The sequence below is a fragment of the Orcinus orca genome, chromosome 1 (assembly GCF_937001465.1).
Source record: "Orcinus orca chromosome 1, mOrcOrc1.1, whole genome shotgun sequence".
Taxonomy (NCBI): Eukaryota; Metazoa; Chordata; class Mammalia; order Artiodactyla; family Delphinidae; genus Orcinus; species Orcinus orca.
In genome coordinates, this window is record NC_064559.1 from 45,653,707 (window position 1) to 45,680,248 (window position 26,542).

Consider the following 26,542-nt stretch of genomic DNA (forward strand, 5'->3'; position numbering starts at 1 on the left):
TTGTTTCCATGCAAACTCATATAGAGTTGATATTGTACCATGAAGTATGCTTGTAGTCAGAAAAGAAACTGTAAACAGAACATGGTGGGAGTTCCATGTTTTTCCTTTTGCAATGGCTTCCAGATGAAATTTGCTTATTTTATGAGATATTTTTTTTCCTGGCTGCCAGGATTGCAAAATCCATCTGTGATCTGAAATAATAAAGTTATATCTTTCTGCATCTTAAATCATGACTCTGACCTGAACGTCTACAACTGGAATTTGACTGACCATTTGGTTGATTATGTGTAAAACAGGATAAACATCAGCTTAGCTATGTCACATCTGTATTAAGCATAGTGTTAACAGCAGCTAAAAAAAAATCTATTTTGGTCTTAAAACACCAGCACATATGTTTTTAAAACATGCATGTTAGAAAATAAGTTGAATGAGAAATAAGGGCGTGTGGTCTGAAAGCCAGATTACATAACTGAAGGATGTGTCTTTTATTGAAAGTTCTTCATTGCCCCCAATTAATTGTATTGAGCACTTAATCATCACATTGAGCTTATTTTTTTCATCTTGGAACATTAAAAATGTTACCCTTTGTAAAAGAGTTAAAGGTGTTTAGAGAAAGTTCTGAATAAACTTAGCACCTGTGTTATACCTATCATTCTAATCTGGCTCAGCACTGTCTTTGCGTTTCTTCTCCACAAAGTTTACTTACTCTGAAAAACCACAGAGCACAAAAACCATTCCCCAGTGGGAAGGTGGCTGGATTTTCCAAGACAATTGCTAACGTGTATTAAAACAGTCCTTCAAACTTTAGAGTGATGAAATAATACTAAAATTGTTGAACACGGTTCAATTTTTTTGCAGTTTTATACTCTAGGAGCATGGGATTGTGCTAATTTTAAGGTCACATTGAGTCTCTGAGTTATCTGTGTCTGGGTGTTTTGTTTTTTAATTTAACTGGCCATTTTAGTCTATAAAAAAAATCAGCAAATGAAAAAACTTGACTGGCCTGTCCATCCTTGTACCAGCTGAGAGAGGCAGAAGGGATTGCATAGGCTTCACATTCCAAGGTCAGGGTGTTGTTTACTTTGATCTTCACTTCTTTGGGGGAAACACCTGGCCCCAGGAGGTCTCTTTTACTGATTATGGGTGGAACTGCATAAACACGAATATTAAAGTATTAAACATTAGTTCTTTTAAATGGAATGACATGGAACACAGTGAGGATCACTTAATAAGAAAACAAGGAAATAACTTAGGCATCTTCTATGCTCTCCTTTCATCAAGGACCCAAGTTAGCATCTTATGAAATGGCAGTGTTCATATACAGAATGTGAAGAAAACTACCTTTCTCTCCTCATCATTGTAATACTGCCAATGAGGTTAATGTCTTTCACAGAACAGTTAGTTTAGGTTGTTCCAGGTCCCCAGACACAGTCTGAGTATGACCCATAGAATGCATTTTATTAGTCACTAAGGGGAATGATTCAAAGAACAAAAGACAATAAAAAAGATGCTCTTCCTTTTTAAAAATAAAATTCTGAAATTTATTGCCTATCAGTGGTAGCATACTTTTTTTTTAATAGGTCAATGTACAGTGGATTAGCCCAAAGTCAATGACAAACTCATCGTAGGCTGTTGAATACGGCATATATGTTTAAGGAAGAGTTTTGTGCATGCAGGTACTTATATGCAGCAGAATTCAGAAGAGGGTAATTCATGAGACAAAAAGAGAGAAACTTAAGGAAGCGCCACTGACAAGTTCTCCAAAAAGCTGAAGAGAGCAGTTTCAGTGGGCTTTCACATCTGTAAGCAACTGAAGTCATGGGCACATTGCTTAATTCAATTTCCATCTTAATGAAGCAAGCTGGATACACGATAAACTTTAATGATGAATATAAATAATTATGAACCCATAATGAAAAATAGAATTAAAAAAGTTAGAAAACCTGGAGAAAACTAGGAACATAGTGTTCTTTCGGGACTTACTGTAGACCTTCACTTCATAGTACTTTATCATCTCTCCGGCCTCATTAGTGGCTACACAAGAGTATCTCCCAGCACTGTCCTCCTGTGCATTTAGGATCTGCAGAGTCCTACCTCCTGAAAAGCAGTGGAACACCAAAGAATCTCTGAAGTCACAGTGGCAGCAGGGTTTGCACAAACCACCAGGTTTTAGTTCTTACTATTAACACATTTCTTCTTCTCTATGACAATTCTGTAAGAGACATTTGACACAGGCAAACTACAATACAGATGGGCATTACTTGCTGGATGGAGACATTCACTAAGTCCACGATGGTCCTCCGTGGTAATGACTCTCGTGCTCACTCTGACCCTCCCCTACCTCTCTGCACATACTGTAATTAAGGTTCTTATTTTACTCTCTTCACAAATAGGTCTTCTGTCTTTGTCATCATCTTCCTCTCATCTACCTGGCGTATCAGTAGAGATTGATCTTGGTAAAATACCATTTTTATTATGGTATCTTTCTTCCTAAAAATCTTCAGTGGTTCTCAACTGACTAAAGTATAAAGTCAAAACTCTCAAATCCAGGTATATAAAACATGACTCCAATATTCCTTCCTGATCTTATCTCCTACCTGCCCCCTTCCCTGCCATACCCACATGTACACACAATGTCTCCACTCAAGAAGGAGGTGAGGAGTCTGTTTATTATTACTTGCACATAGATATGCCATTCTCCTTCGTACCTTCCCACACTAGACATCCTGAAGGATCTGAAATCTCTCCTAACTCATTTCTAACTAACAAAATTGTATAACTTTCTTTAAGGTTTGGTTCAAGTTCTGTCTATGACAAAGCATTTCCTGACTGCTTCAGCCCACGGTGGCCATTCCTTCTTTTGAATTCTTATAAAACTTGTCACTATCCCATTTATCATAACCTATGACTATTCAGAACCCATGATTATTCATGGATTCCTGTTGTTAATTAACTTTCACATGTATTATCTCTATACATTTCTTACAGCCAGTGATCACACTTTGAAATTCTTTCTGTTTTCATACATATTGTCAGGTATTAAAGAGGAATAAATAAACTCTGTCAATCTAGATACTAACCTTCAAGGGTCAATTCAACAAAAAGTGAATTTCTACTCTTTTTGGCATTCTACATTATATTTGAGCAATTAATTACACTGTAGTATTTATTTACTTGCCTTTTATTTACTTTACTGGTCTTTCAAAAAGTAATTTTAGATAACTTAGATTACAACATACATACAAAATACTAAAAAGTAAGATAGCAATAGTACAATACCAGCAACAACATTAAGTATTTTTATAAAAATAGTCAATGATTCTGTTCTTCTGTAAAAGTAAATGGCACAAATGCAACTTGGGCATCTGAAGTGAGCTAATTACCTGGAAGAATACGGATATTTCGGTTGGATTCTAAAGGAGTTCCATTCTTAAACCAGGTGATGGTGGCTGGGGGATATGAATAAGCTTCACAGACCAAAGATGTGGGGCTGTTAAGGATAACAGTGACATCTTCAGGGATGCCATCGCTATCAACACCAGCAATTGTAGGAGATACTGAAAAAGATTTAAAACTTGATCAAAGAAATATATTCAGAAATTTCTTTATTTGTACATTTCTAAGTTTCCATAGTACTTATTTGTGTAATTCCATTCCCTAACAATTACAGAAACAATTGATTAGTGTCCTCATTCTACACAAAAGCAGTGAGAACCTCAAAAAGCTCACAGAGTAATGGAGGAGATGACACATAAAAAGGAATCATAACACAAGGTAGTATGGGCAATACTGGGAATTTTGGTGCAGGATATATGGGGGCATGGCATCCAATCCAATCTGAGGTGTGGGGTGGTGTGTGGACTCTCATCAGGGGAGATCTCCTAATGGAGCAGATTTCAAACTGAGCCTCAAAGGACGGGTGGTGGTCAGAAGGTGAAAGAAGGGAGACTACTACGAGGAGGGAGCATATTGGGAGCAGCGTAGTGTAAACAATGAGGGGCAAGCAGGAAATATATAGAGGACGGATTCAAGGGGGTCAATGCTGGAAGCAGGGGAAAGACAGACAAGTACACTTGTTCCATAAAAGATAGTGAGGGACTGAACTAGAGCAGTGAAGAAAGGCATAAAGAGGGGGGAGCGACTAAAGAAAAATTTAGGACATCAATTGGCAGGATCTGATGATAGAATTTAAGGGGTAAAGAAACCAACGTCAAATATAACTTCCAGTTTTATTGCTTGGGAACGAATCTAGGTAAACTTCAACGAAGCAAAATAAATAGAAAATATGGAAAGATTTGCTCACTTAGGAGGGGAAGATGATTTGTTCAGTCTGAATATCTTGAATTTTAAGTGCCTGTGAGAATTCCAGGTAGAAATGTCCAACAAGCAACTGTATATAGAAATCTGAACCTTGGGAGAAGGATCAGGGTTGCAGGTATGGATTTTAAAAAGTCTCCAGTTGATAAGAGATGATCATTAAACCTCTGGGAATTAAGTTTTTGTTACTTGATGAGAATATCTAGAGTAAAATGAACGCTGAAGTAAGGACAAAACATGAGGGGACCTAATGTTTAAGAGACAGATTAAGTATGAGTCCATAAAGGAGGGAGAAAGGGAGCAACCAAAGGGGTGCAAGGATAACTGGGGAAGAGCAGTGTCCAGGAGAAAGTGATACATAATATCCAAACATTAAGATAAGGACTGAACAATGTTTGCTGGATCTAACAACAGGGTAGTCTTCACCACAGCAGTGTCAAGAATGGTGTGGGCAGAAGCCCATATGTAGTGGGACAAGTATAGACAGGGAGTAGTGACTATATGAAGTGATGGAGACAGTAGAAGGTAAAGCTGAAGGTAAGGCAGATGGTGGGCATGACTGGCAGACCAAAGAAGGGGGGAAGATATAGGATCAAGGGCATAAGCAGAAGCAGTAACTGTGAACAAAAAGGATAACACCCTCTGGGAAAAGAAAGGTTAAAGACACTGAATTATGGCTGGGAGACTGGAAATTGCCAGTGCACACACCTGAACAGCCTCAACTTTATATGAAGTTTGTGAAAAGAAGACTTGAATTCAGATCCCTCATCTTCAATGAATGAGGGAAAATGATAAGAAATAACTAGGAAGCGGGTAGGAGGCAGAGAAAGGACTGTAGTCAGAGAGCATGACTTGAGATGCCTGGGGTAAAGAATAAGTGATCTCCACTGTAGAGAGTCCCCAGGGAGCTAATGTCTCTTGGGAAGTCAGATTTCAGTTACTGAAAGGAACCAGGAAGAGTTTTAAATCAGGTTTCCAGAGGACAGGGATAGGATGTGGACATGAGCCAGTACTGGGAGGTGAGTCAGTGGTAGGAGGAAGGAGGCATGAGGAACATGGAGCTCTAAGAGAAGCAATGGGCTACAGGAGAGGAGAAGAAATCCAGGGCAGGGCATTTGCCTTTCATTCGCTGATGGGCATGCAGGGAAGATGGGTGTGTTAGGAGACAACTGGCTCATGAACTCTCATTCTTACTTATCCACCCATCTGTTATTCACTGCTATGTTAGGTGCTGGGGCTATATCCTTTTCAAGATAAAAAGGGTTATGTCCTAGGGAGTTTATAGTTTTATGTAATTATTACTTATATATACTATTTATTTGACACTTATTAATACATTATCCAGTATTCTGACTTAACATTTCTGGCCTATATATCTCTTCTACTCAATTAGACTGTAAGCTGCCTGAGGACTGTGTCCTGTGCGGGAGTTTCTATGTATGGGACTACATATTCCCCCAGTCTAGCCAATAACTATCAAAACATACAAACAAATAAAAAATTGCAAAAATTCGCATCTTCAATTATAGGTCAGTTTATTTAAGTAGAATGAAATGTGTTTTGATATTAGTAATCAAATACAATACATTTAGGTGGTGCATTTTAAATTTCTAACGTGAGCAGAAATTAGGAATCTATTTTAATATCATTTCCAAGACATAAGTATAACTTTAATGCTGCAGAAACTGAATGTGTAGTTATTTCATCATTCCTACTCCATATTTTTTCATGGTGTAGTTTTTATTGCTCTCAAAGGGCTTGATATTCAAATGTACAAGCTAATCTGTATTAAATCAGAAGGAAACCATGTGAGATGTAAAACCTACACTTGTAGTTGCAGTCTACATTTTAATCTAGGAATCTTCACAGCTTATCACTGACAATATAGAATTTACACATTATATATTAATTTCAAGGGGAGGGGATTTATCTGGGAAAAATAACTATTAATTAAATGGCAAAATATCTAAATTTGCAATGTCCAGGTAATTTACTGCACAGCAATACCTGTCAACTTTCTTCCTTTAAGATTTTTTAGGGATTAGTGAGTTAGCAAATGACACAGATAAACACACATAAAGACAGATGAGCAGCATATTATGTTAAGAAAAAGAAAATCTATGGTAGTTGCTCACCCCAGCAGGAGCAGATGTTCTGCTCACAATACTGCTACATAAGTTGGCAACGGGAAGGAGGGGAAATGTGTTTTAAGACAGAGGAAAGCACACTTCTAAAATAAAATCATTTTAATGATGTTTTGTTTTGTTTGACCCCTTCAACCTCCCAAGGGACTGTGTTAATTCGCTATCGCTCATGAGCAAGCATACAGTTTTGGTGTGCTTGTCTGCATCTCCTCTCCTTCATCATAGTTACCAACAGAGATTTCAGTATGGGCAATTACCAATAATGGCAGAGTCCCACAAAGAAATGATAAAACATCTCACGGTGATCCTCTTTCACTGTTGACCTGCTTCTTTTTGACCAGTATTTATTTTTCCTTTACTACTGCTTATTTAATATCTATCTTGTTCATAGTTGTACTTCACACAAAACACAGTACCTGGAATACAGTAGGTATGCCAAATGCAATGAATGAATGTATGAATTAATAAAAGAAAACCAGCAAATGTACACAAGCACTGGTCCTTCTGAAATAATGAAATTCTATGGTAGAAATATTAAGTAAACAGAAAAAGAAGAGAATTTGGCCTATTGCCATGGCTGATTCTTCAAGATTTGCAGCAATGCTTATACCTACCCAACACATTAAGACTGAAACTTCTGCTCTTGTCACCAGCTGTATTAGAAGCCAAACATGTATATCTTCCAGTGTGTGACACTTGGGCATTGGTAATCTGAAGAAAACGGCCACCAGACATAAGATGATGGGTGTCATCTTCTTTGAGGAACTGCCCATCTTTCTGCCATGTAATTTCTGGCACTGGATTCCCTATAACAAAAAGTCATTTCTGAGAGTTGGCTAATAATCACATGTCTACAGTTGGTAACTAAAAGGATGCATTTTTATTCATTTCCCTTTTAAAATATTCCACTTCTGAAACAATGCAGTAGCCATGCATTTTAAAATATATTTGCAAACATAACTGAATTTATAATAATAATCATGCTATGATTTAAAAAATCTATAAGTGAAAGAGTTATGTTAGTCTCTGTGTTTAACTAAATTTATACCATACCTTAGGCTATTACAATTAAATATTTTCATAGTAAAATACACTTAAAAAATAATGGAGTATACATGTTTACTAAAATTATTACTCATGAATACCTTTGCATTCATATTAAATTTTTAAAGAAGATTTTTATTTTTGAGGGAAAGCTGTATAAAAAGGAAAAAAAAACTTTAATTAAACAATTCAACAAGCAGATATGTATGCCAGGATTCTAGCACAGATATATATAGATAGGTAGAAAGATAGAAATATCTATTAATTATTCCTTTAATATTTATAGCCTAGAGAATAAAGATCTTTCATATTTTTCATGGGACTTTTGTTAAATATTAAGTTTTAAATTGCTCAAACATTTTGTTTTTGAAAATTTAAAACTATAAAAACACGTTCTGTTAGGAAAGAAGATTAGGATGATATCATATTAAGGCACAACTGTATTGGCCATGGAGCTTGTTCTATGGCCCTGCCTGGGCAGGAAAGCAAATTCACAGGCCTATCCAACTGCTGAGTATAGCACACAGTCCTATCCAACTAGGAAGTATGACCAGAGAATCCAGGTAACTCAGGCCTATTCTACAGTTGCACTTGGGCAGGAAACCAAATCATTAGTCCTAACCAACTGTTCCCAGCCAATGGCAGCCTCCGTCCCGACCTCACATCTAAGGCAGAGGCAGTGGCCTCACCCAAATAGAGTCCCTGAGAGAAAACCCCACCTGCCCAAGGATGCTACCAGCTGACCCATCCAGAATCCCAAGTTGAGTTGAACGGTGAAGGACAATCTCTGCTGAAGCAAACCTGTAAAGTCTGGAATCAGAGACCCTTTACTCAAGTGTGCAGATACCAATACAAGGAATCAGGTAAACATGACACCTCACAGGAAACTAATAAAGCTCCAGTAACTCAATAACTGACCCTAAAAAATGGAGATCTATGAACTGTGAAATCAGAATAATCCTCTTAATCAAGTTTTGTAAACAAAGTGAAGAAAACAATGCATGAACAAAATGAGAAGTTCAACAAAGAAACAGAAATCATAAAAAAACCACAATCAAACAAATGAATACTAGAGCTAAAGAATAGAATGACTGAACTAAAGAATTCAAAAGAGAGCTTCAACTTCAGAGCTGACCGAGCAAAAGAAAGAAATCAGTAAACTAGAATATAGTTCATTTGAAATTATCCAGTCAGAGGATCAAAATGAAAAAAGAATGAAAAGTGAAGAAAGCCTACAGGAGTTATGAGATACCATTACAAAAACAATATACACATTATGGAAATCCCAGGAGAGGAGAATGAGAAAGGAACAGAAAGCATATTTAAAGTGATAATGTCTGAAAACTCCCCAAACGGACATCCAGACTCATGAGGCACAAAAGATCCCAAATAGATTGAACTAAAAAAGGGCTACACTGAAACACATTATAACTAAATTTTGAATGTAGTAAGAAGAAAGCAACACATCACATACAAGGGAACCCCCCATAAAAGTATAGGCAGATTTCTCATAAGAAACTTAGAAGGCTAGGAGAGAATGGCATAAAACGTTCTAAATATTGAAAAAAAAGCCTGTCCACCAAGAATACTATAGCTGCCAAAATATGAAATGACAGATAAAGATTTTCCCAGACAAGTAATAGCTGAGGGAAACAAACAAAAATGAAAAAACACACCAGACCTGTCTTACAAGAAATTCAAAATGGCATTCTCAAGTAGAAATAAAAGGATGCTAATTATCATCGTAAAACCACATAAATGTATGTGCAAAACTCACTGGTAATGGTAAATATGTAGTCAAAGTCATATTCTCTAATACTGTAATGGTGACACGTAACTCACTTTTAAAATTTAAAAAACAAACATTTAAAAAATAGCTGTATCTATAATTTGTTATTAGATACACAAAATAAAAAACATGTAAATTGTAACATTAATAACCTAAGATGTGAGAGGAAGAGAAGTAAAAGTAAAGTTTATGTATGCTATCAAAGTTAAGTGATTATTAGTTTAAAATAGGATGTTCTACATATATTTCATGTAAGCCTCTGTTAACCACAAAGGAAAAGAATCTTTAATAGCTACACAAAAAGTTATGATAAAGCACTCAAAGCATATTGCTAAGAAAGTCATCAAATGACAGAAGAAGAGAAGGATAAGAAGCAAGGAAGAAAGGATCTACAAAACAATTAAAAACCCCCAATAAAATGGAGATAGTAAGTCCTTACCTATCAATAATTACTTTAGATGTAATAGATTAAATTCTCCAATCAAAAGACATAGAATAGCTAAATGAAGAAAAAAAATCAAGATCCAACAGTATGTTGCCTACAAGAGACTCACTTTAGCTTTAAAGGTACATGTGAACTGAGAGTAGAAGGATATAAAAAGATATGTCAAGAACATGGTAACCAATAGAAAGCTGGGGCAGCTATACTTATATCAGCCTAGACTTTAAGCTAAAATTGGTCAAAAGAGGCAAGAGACAATGAAAAAGGGGTCAAGCCATCAGAAAGACATAATAACTGTAAATATTTATGCACCCAATATTGGAGCACCTAAATATATAAAGCAAATACTAACAGAGATAAAAGGAGAAATAAGCAGCAATAAAATAATAGTTGCGGGGGGGGCTTCCCTAATGGCGCAGTGGTTGAGAGTCCACCTGCCGATGCAGGGGACATGGGTTCCTGGTCCAGGAAGATCCCACATGCTGTGGAGCAGCTGGGCCCATGAGCCATGGCCGCTAAGCCTGCGTGTCCGGAGCCTGTGCTCTGCAATGGGAGAGTCCACAACAGTGAGAGGCCCGCGTACCATACACACACACACACAAAATAGTTGGGGACTTTAATACCCCACTCTCAACAATGGATAGATCATCCAGTCAGAGAATCAATAACAAATCAGAGATTTGAAAATTACCATAGACCCAATATACCTAACAGACACATACAGAGCATTCTGTACAACAAAAGTAGAATACACATTCTTTTCAAGCACACATAGAACACTTTCTAGCATAGCTCATATGTTAGACCACAAAACAAATCTCAGTAAATCTAAAGTGACTGAAATCATATCAAATGTCTTTTATGACCACAATGATATGAAATGAGAAATCAATAACAGGAAGAAAGCTGGAAAATACACAAATGAATGGAAATTAAACAACATACTGTTGAACAACCAATGTATCAAAGAAGATATCAAAAGGGAAAAAAAAATTTCTTGAGACAAATGAAAATGGAAACACAACACACCAAAACTTAAGGGATAGAGCATAGGCAGTTTTAAGAGGAACACTTATACTGATAAATGCATACATCACAGAAGAAATAAGGTCTCTAAAAAAAAATCTAACAGTACACCTCAAGGAACTAGGAATAAAACAGACTAAGTCCAAAATTAGCAGAAGGAAGAGAATAATAAAAATTACAGCAGAAATAAATGAAATAGGGTACAAGGAAACAATAGAAAAGATTAATGAAACTAAGTATTGGTTCTTTGAAAAGATAAAATTGACAAAACATTAGACTAAGGAAAAAAAAAAGAGAGGACCCAAATAAATAAGATTATAAATGAAAGAGGAGACATTACAACTCATACCACAGAAATACAAAGAATCATAAGAGACTACGCTCAACAACTACAGCCTAGGAGAAATGGGTAAATTCCTAGAAATATACAACCTGTCAAGACTACATCATGAAGAAAAAGAAAATCTGAACAGACCAATTACTAGTAAGTAGATTAAACCAGAAGTCAAAACCTCCCAACAAGGAAAATCTAGGACCAGATGGTTTCAGTGATAAATTTTACCAAATGTTTAAAAAAGAATTAATATCAAGTCTTCTCAAACTCTTTCAAAAAACTGATGAGGGAACATTCCCAAACGCATTTTACAAGGCCAGCATTACCCTGACACCCAAGTTAGGTAAGGACACCACAAGAAAAGAAAACTACAGGCCAACATCCCTGATGAATATAAATATAAAATTCTCAGAAAATACTAGAAAACTGAATTCAGCATCAAATTAAAAGGATCATACACCATGATCAAATGGTATTCATCTCTGGGATGCAAGGATGGTTCAAGATACACAAATCAATATAATACATTATATCAATAGAATGAAAGATAAAAATCATATGCTCATCTCAATAGATGCAGAGAAGCAGCTGACCAAATTCAACATCTATTTATGATAAAAAATCTCAACAAATTGTATATAGAAGGAACATTCCTCAACATAATAAAGGCCCTATGACAAATCTGCAGCTAACATCATACTGAGTACTGAAAGACTGAAAGTTTTTTAAGATCAAGAACAAGATGAGGGTGCCCACTCTCATCATTTCTATTCAACACTTTATTGGAAGTCCTAGCCAATCAGGCAAGAAAAAGAAATAAAAGGCATCAGAATTGGAAAGGAAGAAGTAAAGTTCTATTTGTAGATGATATGATTATTTATATAAAGTCCTAAAGACTCCACCCAAAAACTGTTTGCTTTAATCAACAAATTCAATAAAGTTTCAGATACAAAATCAACATTAAAAAAATCACTACATTTTTATACACTAACAACAAATGATCTGAAAAAGAAATTAAAGAAACATCTCATTTACGATAGCATCAAAAACAAAAACAAAAACTTAGGAATAAATCTAACCAAGGAGGTGAAAGATCTCTACATTGAAAACTATAAAACATTGATGAAATAAATAAAAGAAGACACAAATAAACAGAAAGACATCTTGTGTTCATGGATTGAAAGAATTAATATTGTTAAAATGTCCATATTACCCAAAGCTATTTATAGGTTCAGTGCAATCTCTATGAAGATTCCAATGGCATTTTTTACAGAAATGGAAAAAAAAATCTTAAAATTTGTGTGGAATCACAAAAGACACTGAATAGCCAAGGTAATCCTGAGAAAGAAGAGCTGGGGGCATCATACATCCTGACTTCAAACTACATTACAAAGCTACAGTAATCAAAACAGTAAGGTACTGCCATAAAATAGACACATATACCAATGGAACAGAATCATAAGCACAGAAATAAAGCCATGCATATACGATCAACTAATATTAGTAAAGAGGGTCAAGAATACTCATTGGAAAAAGAGTCTCTTCAGTAAATGGCAGTGGGAAAACTGGATATTCACATGCAAAAGAAGGAAACTAGACCCGCGTCTTACACCACTCATAAAAATTAACTTGAAATGTATCAAAGGCTTAAATGTAAGACCTGAAACCATAAAACTCCTGAAAGAAAACAGAGGGACAGGGACTTCCCTGGTGACGCAGTGGTTAAGAATCCGCCTGCCAATGCAGGGGACATGGGTTCGATCCCTGGTCCGGGAAGATCCTACATGCTGCAGAGCTGCTAAGCTCGTGAGCCACAACTACTGAGCCAGCGTTCTAGAGCCCATGAGCCACAACTACTGAGCCTGCATGCCACAACTACTGAAGCCTGAGCACCTAGAGCCTGTGCTCTGCAACAAGAGAAGCTCCCACTCGACACAACTAGAGAAAGCCTGCACACAGAAATGAAGACCCAATGCAACCAAAAATAAAATTAAAAAATAAAAACAAATTAAAAATAAATAAACATTAAAAAATAAATAAAATAATAAAATTTTTTTAAAAAGCAGCTGAAATTAAAAAAGAAAACATAGGTACACAGCTCCTTGACATTGGTCTTGGCAATGATTTCTGTGATATGACACCAAAAGCATATGCAACAAAAGCAAAAACAAATGGGCCTACATCAACTAAAAAGCTCTATACAGCAAAAGAAGACACCAACAAAATTAAATGGCAACCTACAAAGTGGGAAAAAATATTTTCAAAGCACTATCTGATAAGGGGGTTAATATCCAAAATATGTAAGGAATGCATATAACTCAATAGGAAACACACACACACACACAGGATTCAATTAAAAAAATGGCAAAGGACCTGAATAGACATTTTTCCAAAGAAGATATTCAATGGCTGACAGGTACAAGACAAGCTGTTCAGCACCACTAATCATCCAGGAAATGCAAATCAAAACCACAATGAGATATCACCTTACACCTGTTAGAACAGCTATTTTCAAAAATACAGGAAATGACAAGTGTTGATGAGGATGTGGAAAAAAGGGAACCCTTGTGCACCTTTGGAGGGAATGTAAATTGGTATAGCCCCTATGGAAAACAGTATCAAGGTTGCTCAAAAAACTAAAACTAGAACTATCATATGTGTAGCAATTCTACTTCTAGGCATATATCCGAAGAAAACGAAATCACTGTCTCAAAGAGACATCTGCACTCCCACGTTCATTGCAGCATTATTCACAATAGCCAAGACATGGAAACAGCCTATGTGTCCATAGATAGATAACTGGATAAAGAAAATGTGACATATACAAAATTATACATATAATTTAGTATTATTGTTAAATACTAAATATTACTATACAATATATAATACTAATATTATTTACTATATATATATAATTTAATATTATCCAGCCATGAAAAAAGAAGGAAATCCTATCATTTTTGACAACACAGATAAACCTCGAGGACATTATACTAAGGGAAATAAGTCAGACAGAGAAAGACATACTGTATGTTCTCACTTATATGTGAAATCTAATAAAACCAAACTCATAGAAACTGAGAACCCATTAGTGGTTATAAAGGTAGGAGGTTAGAGGTGGGGCAATGAGTGACGGTGGTCGGAAGGCACAAAGTTCCAGTTATAAGATGATAATTGTGATTACAGTTAACAATACCATATTGTATAACTGAAAGCTGCTAAGAGAGTAGATCTTAAAAGTTCTAATTACAAGAAAAAAAGTTGTGTAGCTATGTGCAGTGATGGATGTTAGCTAAACATTGTGGTGATCATTTTGTGTGTGTGTGTGAGTGTGTGTGTATGTGTGTATAATCACCTTAAACTTATGCAATATTATATGTCAATTATATCTCAATGAAACTGAAAGAAAGAATAAAAAAGAAATATCTTAAAAAACCAAATGTCAACGTTAAAAAAAACAAACTGGAAGGCTCAAGATGGGATACTACAAAATTTAGGCAGCTGTTCTCTATGCAATAGTTGTTACCACATCATTGCAAGAAAAAAAGAAAACAGGTTAAGTAATAGTATATGTGACACTTTTTATATCTGTCTTTCCTAAGATGAAAATATTTCCTTGCTTACTTAAATGTATTGCTCATGCAAGGCATGTAAACAACGAAATAAGAAATTAATTGAATCTTCCTTAAAACACTTGCTTTCTATAAAAAGTATGGACTGCTCTAGTCGTTCCATTAAAACTGCAAGGCTGTGCCTTTACTAAAAAGACAGTCTTGAACACATTCTCTTAGAGATCTGTTGATTTTTATTACATGCAACACAATGATTCACTGGTAAAGCCGGTGAAATTGGGTTTAGAATTTTCATTTTTATTTTTACTCTTCTCCATTTCCTTGGTAATATGCAAACATGCTTACAAAAGGTGACAGTGTTGATCTTGGGTAATTCCCACTATCAGTGATGCTAGACTTTCACCAAAATTCCTATTTCTTTGAAATAAAATTTAAGAAAACAATAAAAAGGAAAGGAAGGTACAAACAGAGGGAAGGAAAGAAAAAATAAGAGGAGGTGAGACAGGAAATCTTACCCACAAGTAGGAACAGGATTAAAAAAAGAATCATTTATTGAGTTGAAAGAAAAGACTAATGTGTCTTTTTCTGTCTCTCTCTCTTCCTTGCTTTCCTTCCTCCCCTACTCCCTCTCTCCTTCCTTCCTTCCTTTTTTCAGTGTAGGAATTTCCTTTTTATCTCCACAGAATCTGAAAGGTTTCCTCCTATACTTCTACCATCTATATTGGGCTAGAATTCAAGGTCAAATGCTTGATTTTTCTCAACCAAGAGATAAGTGGAGGCAATGAATAACCAGTGAGTTGAGCAGAAATGCAAGAGCTGAGCCCCTTACCTGTCACTTCACAAGTCAGTGCAACACTCTGTTTCTCTTTTACCTTCACATCTTCAAATGTATTTTCACCCACAATGTGAGGTGGTACTAAAAAAAAAAAAAGACAGAAAAAGTAACAGTTCTAACAGCAGAATGGTTATTTATAGGCATCTATTTTCATATTTTTTATTAGGCTGTACCCTTTAAAACAATCCCTCCAAATTCTCATTACTATTTGTTTACTAGAATGTTATATTGTTTGATCAATTCTAAGATATACTGTAAAGTTATATGTCATAAATTCAATTATAATGAATTTTATTGTATGTAAATCATAAATGTCAACAAGTCAAAGAGTAACAAAATCTATTAGACACATTTCTCCCTCTATAACTCTGATAAGCACTCACATTAAACAAGTTATCAGAGTCTTAGAACATTGTTGAACAATGGTGAACTGATAAGACATGGCATTTCAGCCATTTTAATCCAACTGATTACGTACAAACCATTCTAACATTGAATTCTTGCCAAGAGTGACAGTCCAGGGGCCAAAGAATACACAAATGTAAGTTCAAGCTACAGATAAATTTTAACTCTGCTTCCAGAATGTATTTAAGACCATTTTATTTTGTCTAGATATTATAAGTTATATAAATACCTAATACTGAAAGCCCAAAGGTTTTTCTTTCTTCACCAGCTGCATTCCTTACAACACAAGTATACTGGCCAGCATCTTCCTTTCTGGTCTGCATCAACCGCAGAGTCCTTCCTCCTGGAGAAGCAAACCACCAGATGACGCAAAAAGAAATCTGTAACTTTACAAGTTAGCCGTGTAGTGCTGAATTTTGGGAAAATGTAATCAATTCACTTCAAAGGCCTTTAAAATGCATTTATGTCAAGCTTTTAAAAAATATCACATGTTTTAAGGCTATATGAAGCAGAATAGATAATTCAGAAGAAATGTCTGATTTAATGGATAAAAAAAGTTAATACAAACCTAGGTGACAGCAAGTAAGAAATGGAGTTTCACAGAGGTACTGTTTGAACATAATCTTGAAAGGTAAGTATTCTTTAACACAGAGAGGAGTTAAGAGACACCGCTGTAGGTAGAGTATGAATGAGGATCTAGAGGTAGAAAGTAGATGAGAGGTGTGGCACCTAAAACAGAACAGGCGGAGAAAACAGTGAGAGATGAGACTAGTTGGAGTATGACCAGATTCTGTGGGCCTTCGAATGCTATGCTGAGGAATTTAGACTTTATTGTGTTCACTAAAGGCTATGGAAGTACATAAACAAAAAAGTCATGCTCTGATTCGTGCTTTAGAAAAACAACCGTGACAGGATGTTTACGAAAAGATTCCCAGTTTGCAGTGGAACACATGAAATGGGAACGTTAGAAAGAGGACCACACCAACTACCCAGATTGGGATGACATCAATATACAAGGGATGAATGAAACCATGAAGACTGACTACCAGTTTTCAATTGAGTTTCATGGAATTCTAGAACTATTTATATCAAAGTTTATGAGGGTCACTTTGTTCATTAGCGCAACTCTGATTTTGTTCCTCTTTATATTTTGAACTTCTATGTAATGAAGAAAGATTCTGGTAGACTGGGAATGAAACTGATATGCTGAAGGGTGTAATTTGGAGGAAAACTCCTGTTAAGGACCAAGGAAGAGGATCCAGCAGATGAGACTGAAACAAAGCTGGCAGAGAACAAAGTGACACACTGAGAGAGTAGAGTCCTTGAGGACACGGGGAGGGGGAAGGGTAAGGTGGGACGAAGTGAGAGAGTGGCATGGACATATATACACTTTGTGTGCTTTGTGTCCACCTAGAGGGTGGGATAGGGAGGGTGGGAGACACAAGAGGGAGGGCATATGGGGAGATATATATATATATATATATATATATATATATATATATATATGTATAGCTGATTCACTTTGTTATACAGCAGAAACTAACACACCATTGTAAAGCAATTATACTCTAATAAAGATGTTTAAAAAAAAGTGTAAATCATTTCTTAGGTTTTGTAATAATTTTCCACTCGGTGTATTTTTGCTTAGTACCTTGAATTTGAACTAAAAACATTGAAATGGTTAAACATAAAATTTTCATGTAAATATTCACCTGGATCTGAATTTATCAGGAGTTTCCATCTGCTTTATGTTTTTATAAACACAAGCCCTCATTGACCTTTTCCTATAAGCAACCTACTCATCCTCAAACCAATGAAAGGTGAACTTAGTAATATCTTATTTAGACAGACAAAACTGATTATCTAAACTCAGTCTTTTTCCCCAGTTGAATTTAAGTAAGCAAAGTTGAATACAGAAATTCCCTAAACATGTCAAAAAACTTATGTTAATTAGGAAAGCATTCAAAAGCACTCACTGCTACTTCAGATTAGTGAGACCATAATATGATTCCAGTTGAGAGATATTAAAAAAATACAACGTTTATGAGTCATTGCTGGCTCTGCAAACCTCAACCTCATAAATCTCATGATCTTTCCTTTCTCTTTGTTTCCTGGTCCTCTCCCTTATTGCAGTGAAAGACAAAAAAGGGTTGGACAGTAAATTATACTTAGATGGAGACATTTCTCGTACCCATTAAATTTTTATAGCAGCTATCTGTTCTTGGCAGATAACTTCATAACAATGATAGGACCTGCAACAAAGTACTTCTTTCAGAAAAGCCTGACTTAATGTCTCAGGAGGACTAATCTTAATGAAACAGAAATGTGCAGCCGATCAAGGAACAAGCGAGTCATACGCCATTCATCTGATTCTCAGTCATCGATTGCACAACACACATGTTCAGACTGTAAAACTGAATGACTCTTCTGGCAGCGCCACAAGGTGAAGTACATTTAATGTGTTTGCTCAGGGATCTCCAGCTGCTAGTCAAACAAAACAAAGCTATACAATAAAACCAAAACACTACCCCTGTGGATCTATAATAAGCCAGAGTACCTAATTTTATCTTGCCTTTTTCATTTCCAGGAACGCTGATGTAGTTATTATATTTAAAAAGAGTTCCTACTTTTTCAGCAATTGAGAGTTAAAAAAAAACAATAATATAAGGATGACTATAAGAGAAGAAGATAATGTGTTCAGGTTTTTGGTAACCAAACTGCAATGAAATCTTTGCCATCAGTATGCATTCCTTAAGATCAACAGAGGCTAGGCAGTCCTTCAAAAATGACAGCATTATAGGACATAGGGAAGTCTCCTAGGATAGGGAAACCCAAATCTTTTACCAGGTTGTCTATGGCAAATAATAACAAACATGTATTGGATGCTTAGGATATAAGCAGGCACTGTGTTAGCTGCTTTACACATATTAACTCATCTTTACAAAACCCCCTAAGAGGCAAATGCCACTAGTATCCTCACTTTACAAGTGAAGAACTGAAGTTAGCAAAGTTAAGAAACTTGCCTGAGGTTATAAATCTAGTATTATAGGCAATAGATATAATAATTATAGCAATGTATATTCCTCATTAAGCCCCTATCATTTATAGACCAAGATCTTGAAGAAACAGAAGGACCTTAGGCTACTTAGACCTAATTCAAATACTAGGAAAGTATCTTTCCTGAAAAAGCCTTCAAAAGTGAGAATTTAAACGTTGAACAAATTTAGGGGCAAGGAGCTTGTTACCTCCTAAAATAGCTCATCTTGACTTTCAACAATACAAATATTTTTTAAAGTTGTTTGTATTCAGACTGCAATCTGTCCCTAGAATTTTCCATACACTGGTATTACTCGGCACTAGACGGAACCAACATCATCTTTTCTAAGCCATGGCTCTTCAAGTATTTAAATGTGATTTTCACTACGTTGTCATGAGTTACACAAGGTTTATTTTTTCAGGTTAAATAGAATTGGACGTATAGTTTACTTTGCAATCATTTGCCATCATGGTTATCCTCCTTCGAAAATACTGTCAATAAATCCTTCTTCTAGTCTTCCTAATGAGTAAGTTAAATCCACAATACAACTGGTGTCTTACTTGTTTTATTGGTGAAAATATATTTTATTCATGTGGCAAAACACTGCATCTGTTTTCATGATAAACACATTATACTGTTAATGCATACTCAATACCCAAAGCAATTCAGAGATCTTTTCATATGAAGAATTCTGAAGCTATATTTCACCCTAATTTTCACCATTGGTTTCTGAATGTGAGTGCAGGAGTTTACTTAACTTTCATTTTGTTAGGTTCAATTCAAAAGTTCCAGAGTGAGGTGTGTTTGAATTCGGATGCCTTCATTCAACACATTAGGTATTCTTCTAAATATCCAAGCTTTTTATTACTCATAAACTTGGCAAGATTATTTTCTTAGTCTGTACCCAAATTATGACTGAAAGGGGCCAAGTGCAGATTCCTGTGGTATGCCCCAAGACACCTCTCTCGACACTTACACTGATCCATAAAGAATAAGCTAATAGATTTTCCTACATAATTAGATAAGGAATAAGAGGAATATCTTTTTTACAATCATGATAAAATCTTAGCTCACTTAAAACTATTCCATCTTGGAAATATAAATCTCACTCAGATTAGAGTTGTGAAAAAATTTAAACTCGTGGTTATAGAAATTGTTATATAACATTAGTCAGTCTAGGCTCTGGCTTCAAGTATTTCTTTTCATTTTTCACTTTTCAGATTGGCTGGTACTCATTCCAGCATGAATGCTCTGACATCCCCATGATTTAAGTAATAAGCGAGTGCAAAGATTTCTTTGTCAAAAGGATATAGAGATATTTAGAGATTTTCCCCATTGTCATATAGCTTCTGATGTCCTAAAATTTTTTCTTAATATGATCAGTGGGGATTATAGTAAGCAGCTAGATCATAAAGAAAAAAAGAAGACGTGGAGTTATGAGAAATTAAGGAGAAACTGTGGCCACAGAAAGCTAATCAGGTTACCAGGCTACAAGAATTTCTAATACCTGAGAGAATTCTCAGAGAACTGCTGAAGTTGACAGGACACCCATCTTTAAGCCAGGTAATTGAAGGCAGGGGAATTCCTGAAGCTTCACAAGTTAGGGACACTGAGTTTTTTTCCACCACACTGATATTTTCAGGTGTCCTGTGGTTTCCTATGATGCTTGGAGGGGCTGTAAGACAAAACAAAACAAACAAGAAATGGAAAGGAGGGTGGTTAGTATGTAACAAACACCAAATTCTAAACAGCTTATTCTTAAAAATAAGCTTCCATTTTCTAGTCAACAGTAAGCAAAATAAGCAATCACAAGATGATGATGACGATGATGATGACGACGACGACGATGATGACGACGACGAGGACAACACTCCTGGAAGTAAAAATGTCCCTTCTTCCTCACTAATAGCAACATATGACTTTAAAAAAAAAAATTTTGTTTATTTTATTTATTTATTCTTGGCTGCATTGGGTCTTAGTTGCAGCACTTGGGCTCTTCGTTGCAGCATGCGAGCTTCTCTCGAGTTGTGGCGTGTGGGATTTCTCTCTCTAGTTGTGGTGCAAGGGCTCCAGGTTATGTGGGCTCTGTAGTTGTGGTGCGCAGGTTCCAGAGCGCATGGGCTCTGTAGTTTGCGGCATGTGGGCTTCTCTAGTTGAGGTGCCCGGGCTCAGTAGTTGTGGTGCGTGGGCTTAGTTGCCCCATGGCATGTGGGATCTTAGTTCCCTGACCAGGGATCAAACCTGCATCTGCTGCATCGGAAGGTGGATTCTTTACCACTGAACCACCAGGGAAGTCCCCAAATGACTTTCATATTGTTATTCTAATAGTGGTGAATGATTTTCTGTGAGTCACTCATCTTTTCTGGTAATATGGATTCATGACTTTCTTATAGGCCGAATTTTCTAACAAATAATTCTAGTATTAAAAATTAAAAACAGGGCTTCCCTGGTGGCACAGTGGTTGAGAGGTCTGCCTGCTGATGCAGGAGACACAGGTTCGTGCCCTGGTCTGGGAGGATCCCGCATGCCGCAGAGCGGCTGGGCCCGTGGGCCATGGCCGCTGGGCCTGCGCGTCCGGAGCCTGTGCTCCGCAACGGGAGAGGCCACAGCGGTGAGAGGCCCACGTACCGCAAAAATAAATAAATAAATAAATAAATAAATAAAAACAATCGAACAAATTAGAAGCTCAAAACCTCGTGAAACACACCAGCTTTCATGTTATCTATACTAACCACATTTTTGTTCCTTGGGCTAGTTGTTTCCTTGCTGGTTTTTTCCTTATTTTCACCCCAATCCAGCTCATGGAGACAAATGTGGTTTCAACTAGAATAGGAGCAGTAGAGTTGATGGGACTTAGTGACACCAGATATGAGAAAAAGAGGAGTCGAGGATGATTCCTAGGTCTTTCCCTTGCTCAATCACATTAGGGGGTGGGATTGGCACAATCACCCATGAGAGAGTGTGGATAGAGAAGCAGGTATTGCCCATTTCAGAGCCTTGGGGCATTCTAACACTACAGTCTGGAAGAGTAGGGGGAAACAATAAGAGAGGTTGAGAGGAAGGAGTTGCCTGAGAGTTAGAGACCAACCAAGAGGGGCAGGGGTGGGGCAGTTCCAGAAGCCTAGAAAAGACATGAGTGACCAGCTCCTCGAGGTCAAATATGCCTTGTGAATGCAAAAATGTGAGACACACAAAGTGGGTTGAGAAGACGGGTTTGTGCAATGAGCAGAGTAGAATCAGGATAGTCTGAGGATAGAGTGACAAGTCACATTGACCCAACAGGCCTGGACAAGTGCAAGGGCTGGGTCAGAGGAGAACCAGTGTTAAAACCCAATTAAGCCAGCACTGGAACATAGATAAAACAAGGCTACATAGAGGCCTTGAGTTCCTCTATGTCCCTCATTAGCCCCATGGAAAGTTACCCCTCCATCATGTTTTCCTTCTGCACAGAGAAGGGCCAGTGACACCCTCCACTTTCAATGGTCTTGTAGAATTGAAGTACATGGAAGATTGAGCCAACTGGAATTTAGCATAATCTGAGATCTTGATTTCTCAACATCAGTCTTGCCTAGGAAATTTTATGACAGAAATTCTTGTTAATACAACTGACCTAAATGTCCCTCCCTAGAGAACTGATCAAATAAAGTATGAAACATTCAAATAATGAAATAGTAAGCACCTGTTAAAAAGAATGAAAAAAACCACAATCTAACAAAATGATACATAGGCCTGATTCCTTTTCAGTCCCTAGCTTTGGTTTACCCATTGGCTGCAAACTACGAGATATTAATACTGGACTTCGTGCATGTTCTAACTGGATTTAAGTTACAAGACCATGTCTATTAGATTTACCATTTCTATAGATTCTAAAAATGCAATTCAAATTATATGCATACAAATAGGAGTCCCTGAGTACATGTATGTTTGGTCCATTCCTATGGACATTTACTGCTCATTACTTAGAATTTTAAAGCTGACTTCAGTACAACTTATGCCCATCTGATGCTCAGTCAGTAAGCTCTAAGGAACCTAGACTTACACTAGCCAAGTCAGCTAATGTGGAAAACACAGAATTATAGAATGTTACTTGGGATAGCACTGGATCAAAAGTACTTGAAGAAGATGATTATCTACTTTACTATGTGCTTTCCTAAAAGAATATCCAATATATGCTTATTTCAGCAAGGTAAGATATGGAAGGTCAGGCATAGTAGGAGGAGTGATGAGACTGATCTAAAAGTGGTACAAATGTAGAAAATAATCGACTATAAATAAAAGACTCAACACTTGAGGTCTGTATCTCCCATCCAGGAGGCTATAGATTATATCAGCCAGTGAATGGACCTATTGAGCCTGTTTATACTTACTGTGTACACTTAAGTCATATTTTCTGTCAGTCATTCCTGCTATATTCACAGCAACACACACATAACGGCCTGTGTCAGACACATGGACATTCTTCAGTTGAAGGATATGACCTTCATCCGTTACTTCCATTCCCCTTCCCTTAGTCAAAGGGCGGCCATCTTTCATCCACGTCACTGTCGGTTGAGGAATACCCTCCACCTCACACTCTAAGGAAATGCTCTTCCCTCGAGTTACGATGATTTCAGTAGGGTGGCTGCCACTGTTGGCTATAGTTGGTCGAACTGGGGAAAAAAAAAGAAAAGAATAGGAAATGTTTGCCTTAAGTCTTATATAAGAATTTTCATCACGCAAAGTTAAATTCTTTTTTTTTTTTGAAAGAAAATGCTTTATTGTTTCTTGTGGTCATACAAGCAGTACAAATTTACAGCAAAACAAAAATCACAAAATTCAGAAAAGTATAAAGCTCACTCACCATGCTATAATTGAATATACCCACTGAAAACATTTAGGTCTTCATGAAACCAACCATTACAAAATGAAATTTAAGAAAACCTACTAAGCACAATAACATAAAAACAAATATCTAGGAATAATATGACAAAACATACTAAATTCATTTTTGATGTCAAAAAATTAGCTACTAAAGAAAAGACCCAGGACTAATAGACATGGCATTGCTGTACTGAGAGGTAGAATTCTCCAATGTACCTAAATGGGTTTATAACTAAAATAAAGCTATCAATATAGTAAGGAAAGAATACTGCATTAGCTACTTTCCCTGCCTTTGAGAAGTTATACAACTATTTGAATTATCATTTGTAGCTCTAACCCAGGGAAGTCTTCTAGTACTAATTTTAAAGTAGATATGATAGCCTAGCTCATGACCTAATGTCTGTTACCAATTCCTTTCTTCCCTTCACTAGAGGAGTTGGAAAAGCTGAGACTTTCTCAGCCTTCTTCGGAAATTGAGGTGACCCCAGGAATCACTGTAGACCTAAAAAGTCTAAATGGAAGTCTGCTGGCAGGGGTCAGGTGAGGGGGTGGGTTTGGGAAATTTTTTGCTCTCCTGCCAAAAGAGAAAGATACCATTCCTTTCCCTTCCCACACTGCCTTCAGTGTGGACTTGATACTACAAATCCAGCAACCATCTTCAGATAACAAAGGAAGGACCAGGAGGATCCTAGATCTCCTGTCCTGGTAAGAGTAAGGTGCTGACCAACTCCAGTGACTGCCGGCCTCAGGCTTCTCATTATGTGAGAAAATAAACCTCTATTTGTTTAAGCCACTGATGGCCAGTGATTCTGTAACTTCATAGCTAAATTCACCTAGTGGATACTGATTCCAAGAAAGAAGATTAAACCAACTCAAATACACATGTGTGTGGGAAAGAAAATGGACCAGTGTTAGTAATCCTGTGTTCCAGGGCCAATCCTGTCACATACAAGCCATGTGACCTCAGCTGGTCACGGAAACTTCTCTGGGCTTAAGTTTCCACATACTTTTTTTTTTTTTTTTTTTTTTTTTTTTTTTGCGGTACGCGGGCCTCTCACTGTTGTGGCCTCTCCCATTGTGGAGCGCAGGCTCAGCGGCCATGGCTCACGGGCCCAGCTGCTCCGCGGCATGTGGGATCTTCCCGGACCGGGGCACGAACCCATGTCCCCTGCATCGGCAGGCGGACTCTCAACCACTGCGCCACCAGGGAAGCCCTCCACATACATTTTGGAGGCAATATTTTCGTCTCATACCACAGCTATGCAAAGATTAAATGAGGTAATGTAAATATTTCAAATACTTTCAAATCTTATATAAATTAAATATTCTTTACAATGAGATATTTTTACATACTGTAAATGTACCCTATGGTATAATGCCATCTTCTCCATCCTGCACATACACTATCCTGCCCCTCAAAAGTTACAGCCACGTTGATATACCTGCCAGCAGCAAGCTGAGGCAGATGTTCAGCTATATTGCTGAATAAATAATAGCTAGAAAGAAGTCATTACTCTTTATTATATCAGCACAATTAAAATTTGTGGGTCTTATGAAAGGTATAGTTGTCCCTGGGTATCCATAGGGGACTGGTTCCAGGACACCCTAAAATACCCAAATGCTCAAGTCCATTCTATATAAAATGGCATAGTATTTGCCTATAAGCTATGTACATCCTCCCTTATACTTTAAATCATCACTAGATTAGTTATAATACTTAATACAATGTAAATACTGTGTAAACAGTTGTAAATACAATGTAAATGCTATGTAAACAGTTGCCTGGTGCGTGGAAATTCAATTTTTGCTTTTTGTAACTTTTTGGATTTTTTAAAAATAGTTTTCAATCTGCAGTTGGTTGAATCCATGGATGCAGGATCTGTGGATATGGACGGCCAATTCCATACTATAACCATACTACTTTGAATGACTCTTAAAGATATGAAGAAAAAGTAAAAGGGAAGGATGGAGAGGTTTTTTAAAAAAAATTGTGCCAAAGCCCGGCTAACTAATAACTTACTGTAAACTTGCAGATTGTAGTCTTTCTTTGCTGCTCCAGCAACATTCGATGCCACACATGTATAGAGCCCTGCATCAGATTCTTCTGCAACTGAAATCTGCAACTGCCTGCCTCCAGATAAAGTTCTGACCCGCCCTGCAGAATCAGCCAGCACTGGGGAACCTGCAAAGAAAACCAAGTGGCAGAATGTGAAGCATAAATGTAAGGTGTTTTGTGTATATACTCTAATGAGTATATATACATATATATTTACTTCCTAGTTCACATACTTAAAAGGCAGAGGACACTGTATAATAATCTATGCAAAAAGGAGGAGGAGGAAGATGAAGAGAAGACTATCTTCTGCAAATTTTTCTTTCAATCAATATTGCATTTAAAAGAAAACATACTTAGTAAAACAAACAAAATAAAATCTTTAAGTAAAACAAGAATTATTTTTTAGATCAGCTAAAAATTTAGATGATCTGATACTTAATGGAAACAGATATTTGTTGATGAATAACTAAAAATCGGTTCAACTGCAGAATTCAATCTTAACGTACATTACAAAACTGTCACAAATACAGCAAAAATGTTTGCTTTAAAAAACAAGAAAAATTTTAAACCTATTTTAAAAGAAGAAAGAAATAGTTCATTGAATGGTGGATTCTTGATCATTATAGCTGCCCTACAATGCATTTGATTAAAAAAGAATTAATGGAGAAAATTAATTTCTTC

At 36.6% G+C, this 26,542-nt stretch overlaps 1 protein-coding gene across 1 annotated transcript in view; it reads right to left on the bottom strand.

Moving 5' to 3' along the window:
* HMCN1 (hemicentin 1) overlaps window positions 1-26,542 on the bottom strand; it is a 534,342-nt gene that overhangs the window by 175,638 nt on the left and 332,162 nt on the right. Inside the window, exons 44-52 of the mRNA XM_004275232.3 lie at window positions 25,826-25,987; window positions 23,313-23,594; window positions 20,453-20,620; window positions 16,138-16,251; window positions 15,498-15,584; window positions 7,076-7,267; window positions 3,384-3,557; window positions 1,984-2,097; window positions 1,004-1,149 (exon numbers count right to left, since the gene is read on the bottom strand). Coding sequence (XP_004275280.1) covers window positions 1,004-1,149; window positions 1,984-2,097; window positions 3,384-3,557; window positions 7,076-7,267; window positions 15,498-15,584; window positions 16,138-16,251; window positions 20,453-20,620; window positions 23,313-23,594; window positions 25,826-25,987 — 1,439 coding nt within the window. The remainder of the gene's footprint in view (window positions 1-1,003; window positions 1,150-1,983; window positions 2,098-3,383; window positions 3,558-7,075; window positions 7,268-15,497; window positions 15,585-16,137; window positions 16,252-20,452; window positions 20,621-23,312; window positions 23,595-25,825; window positions 25,988-26,542) is intronic.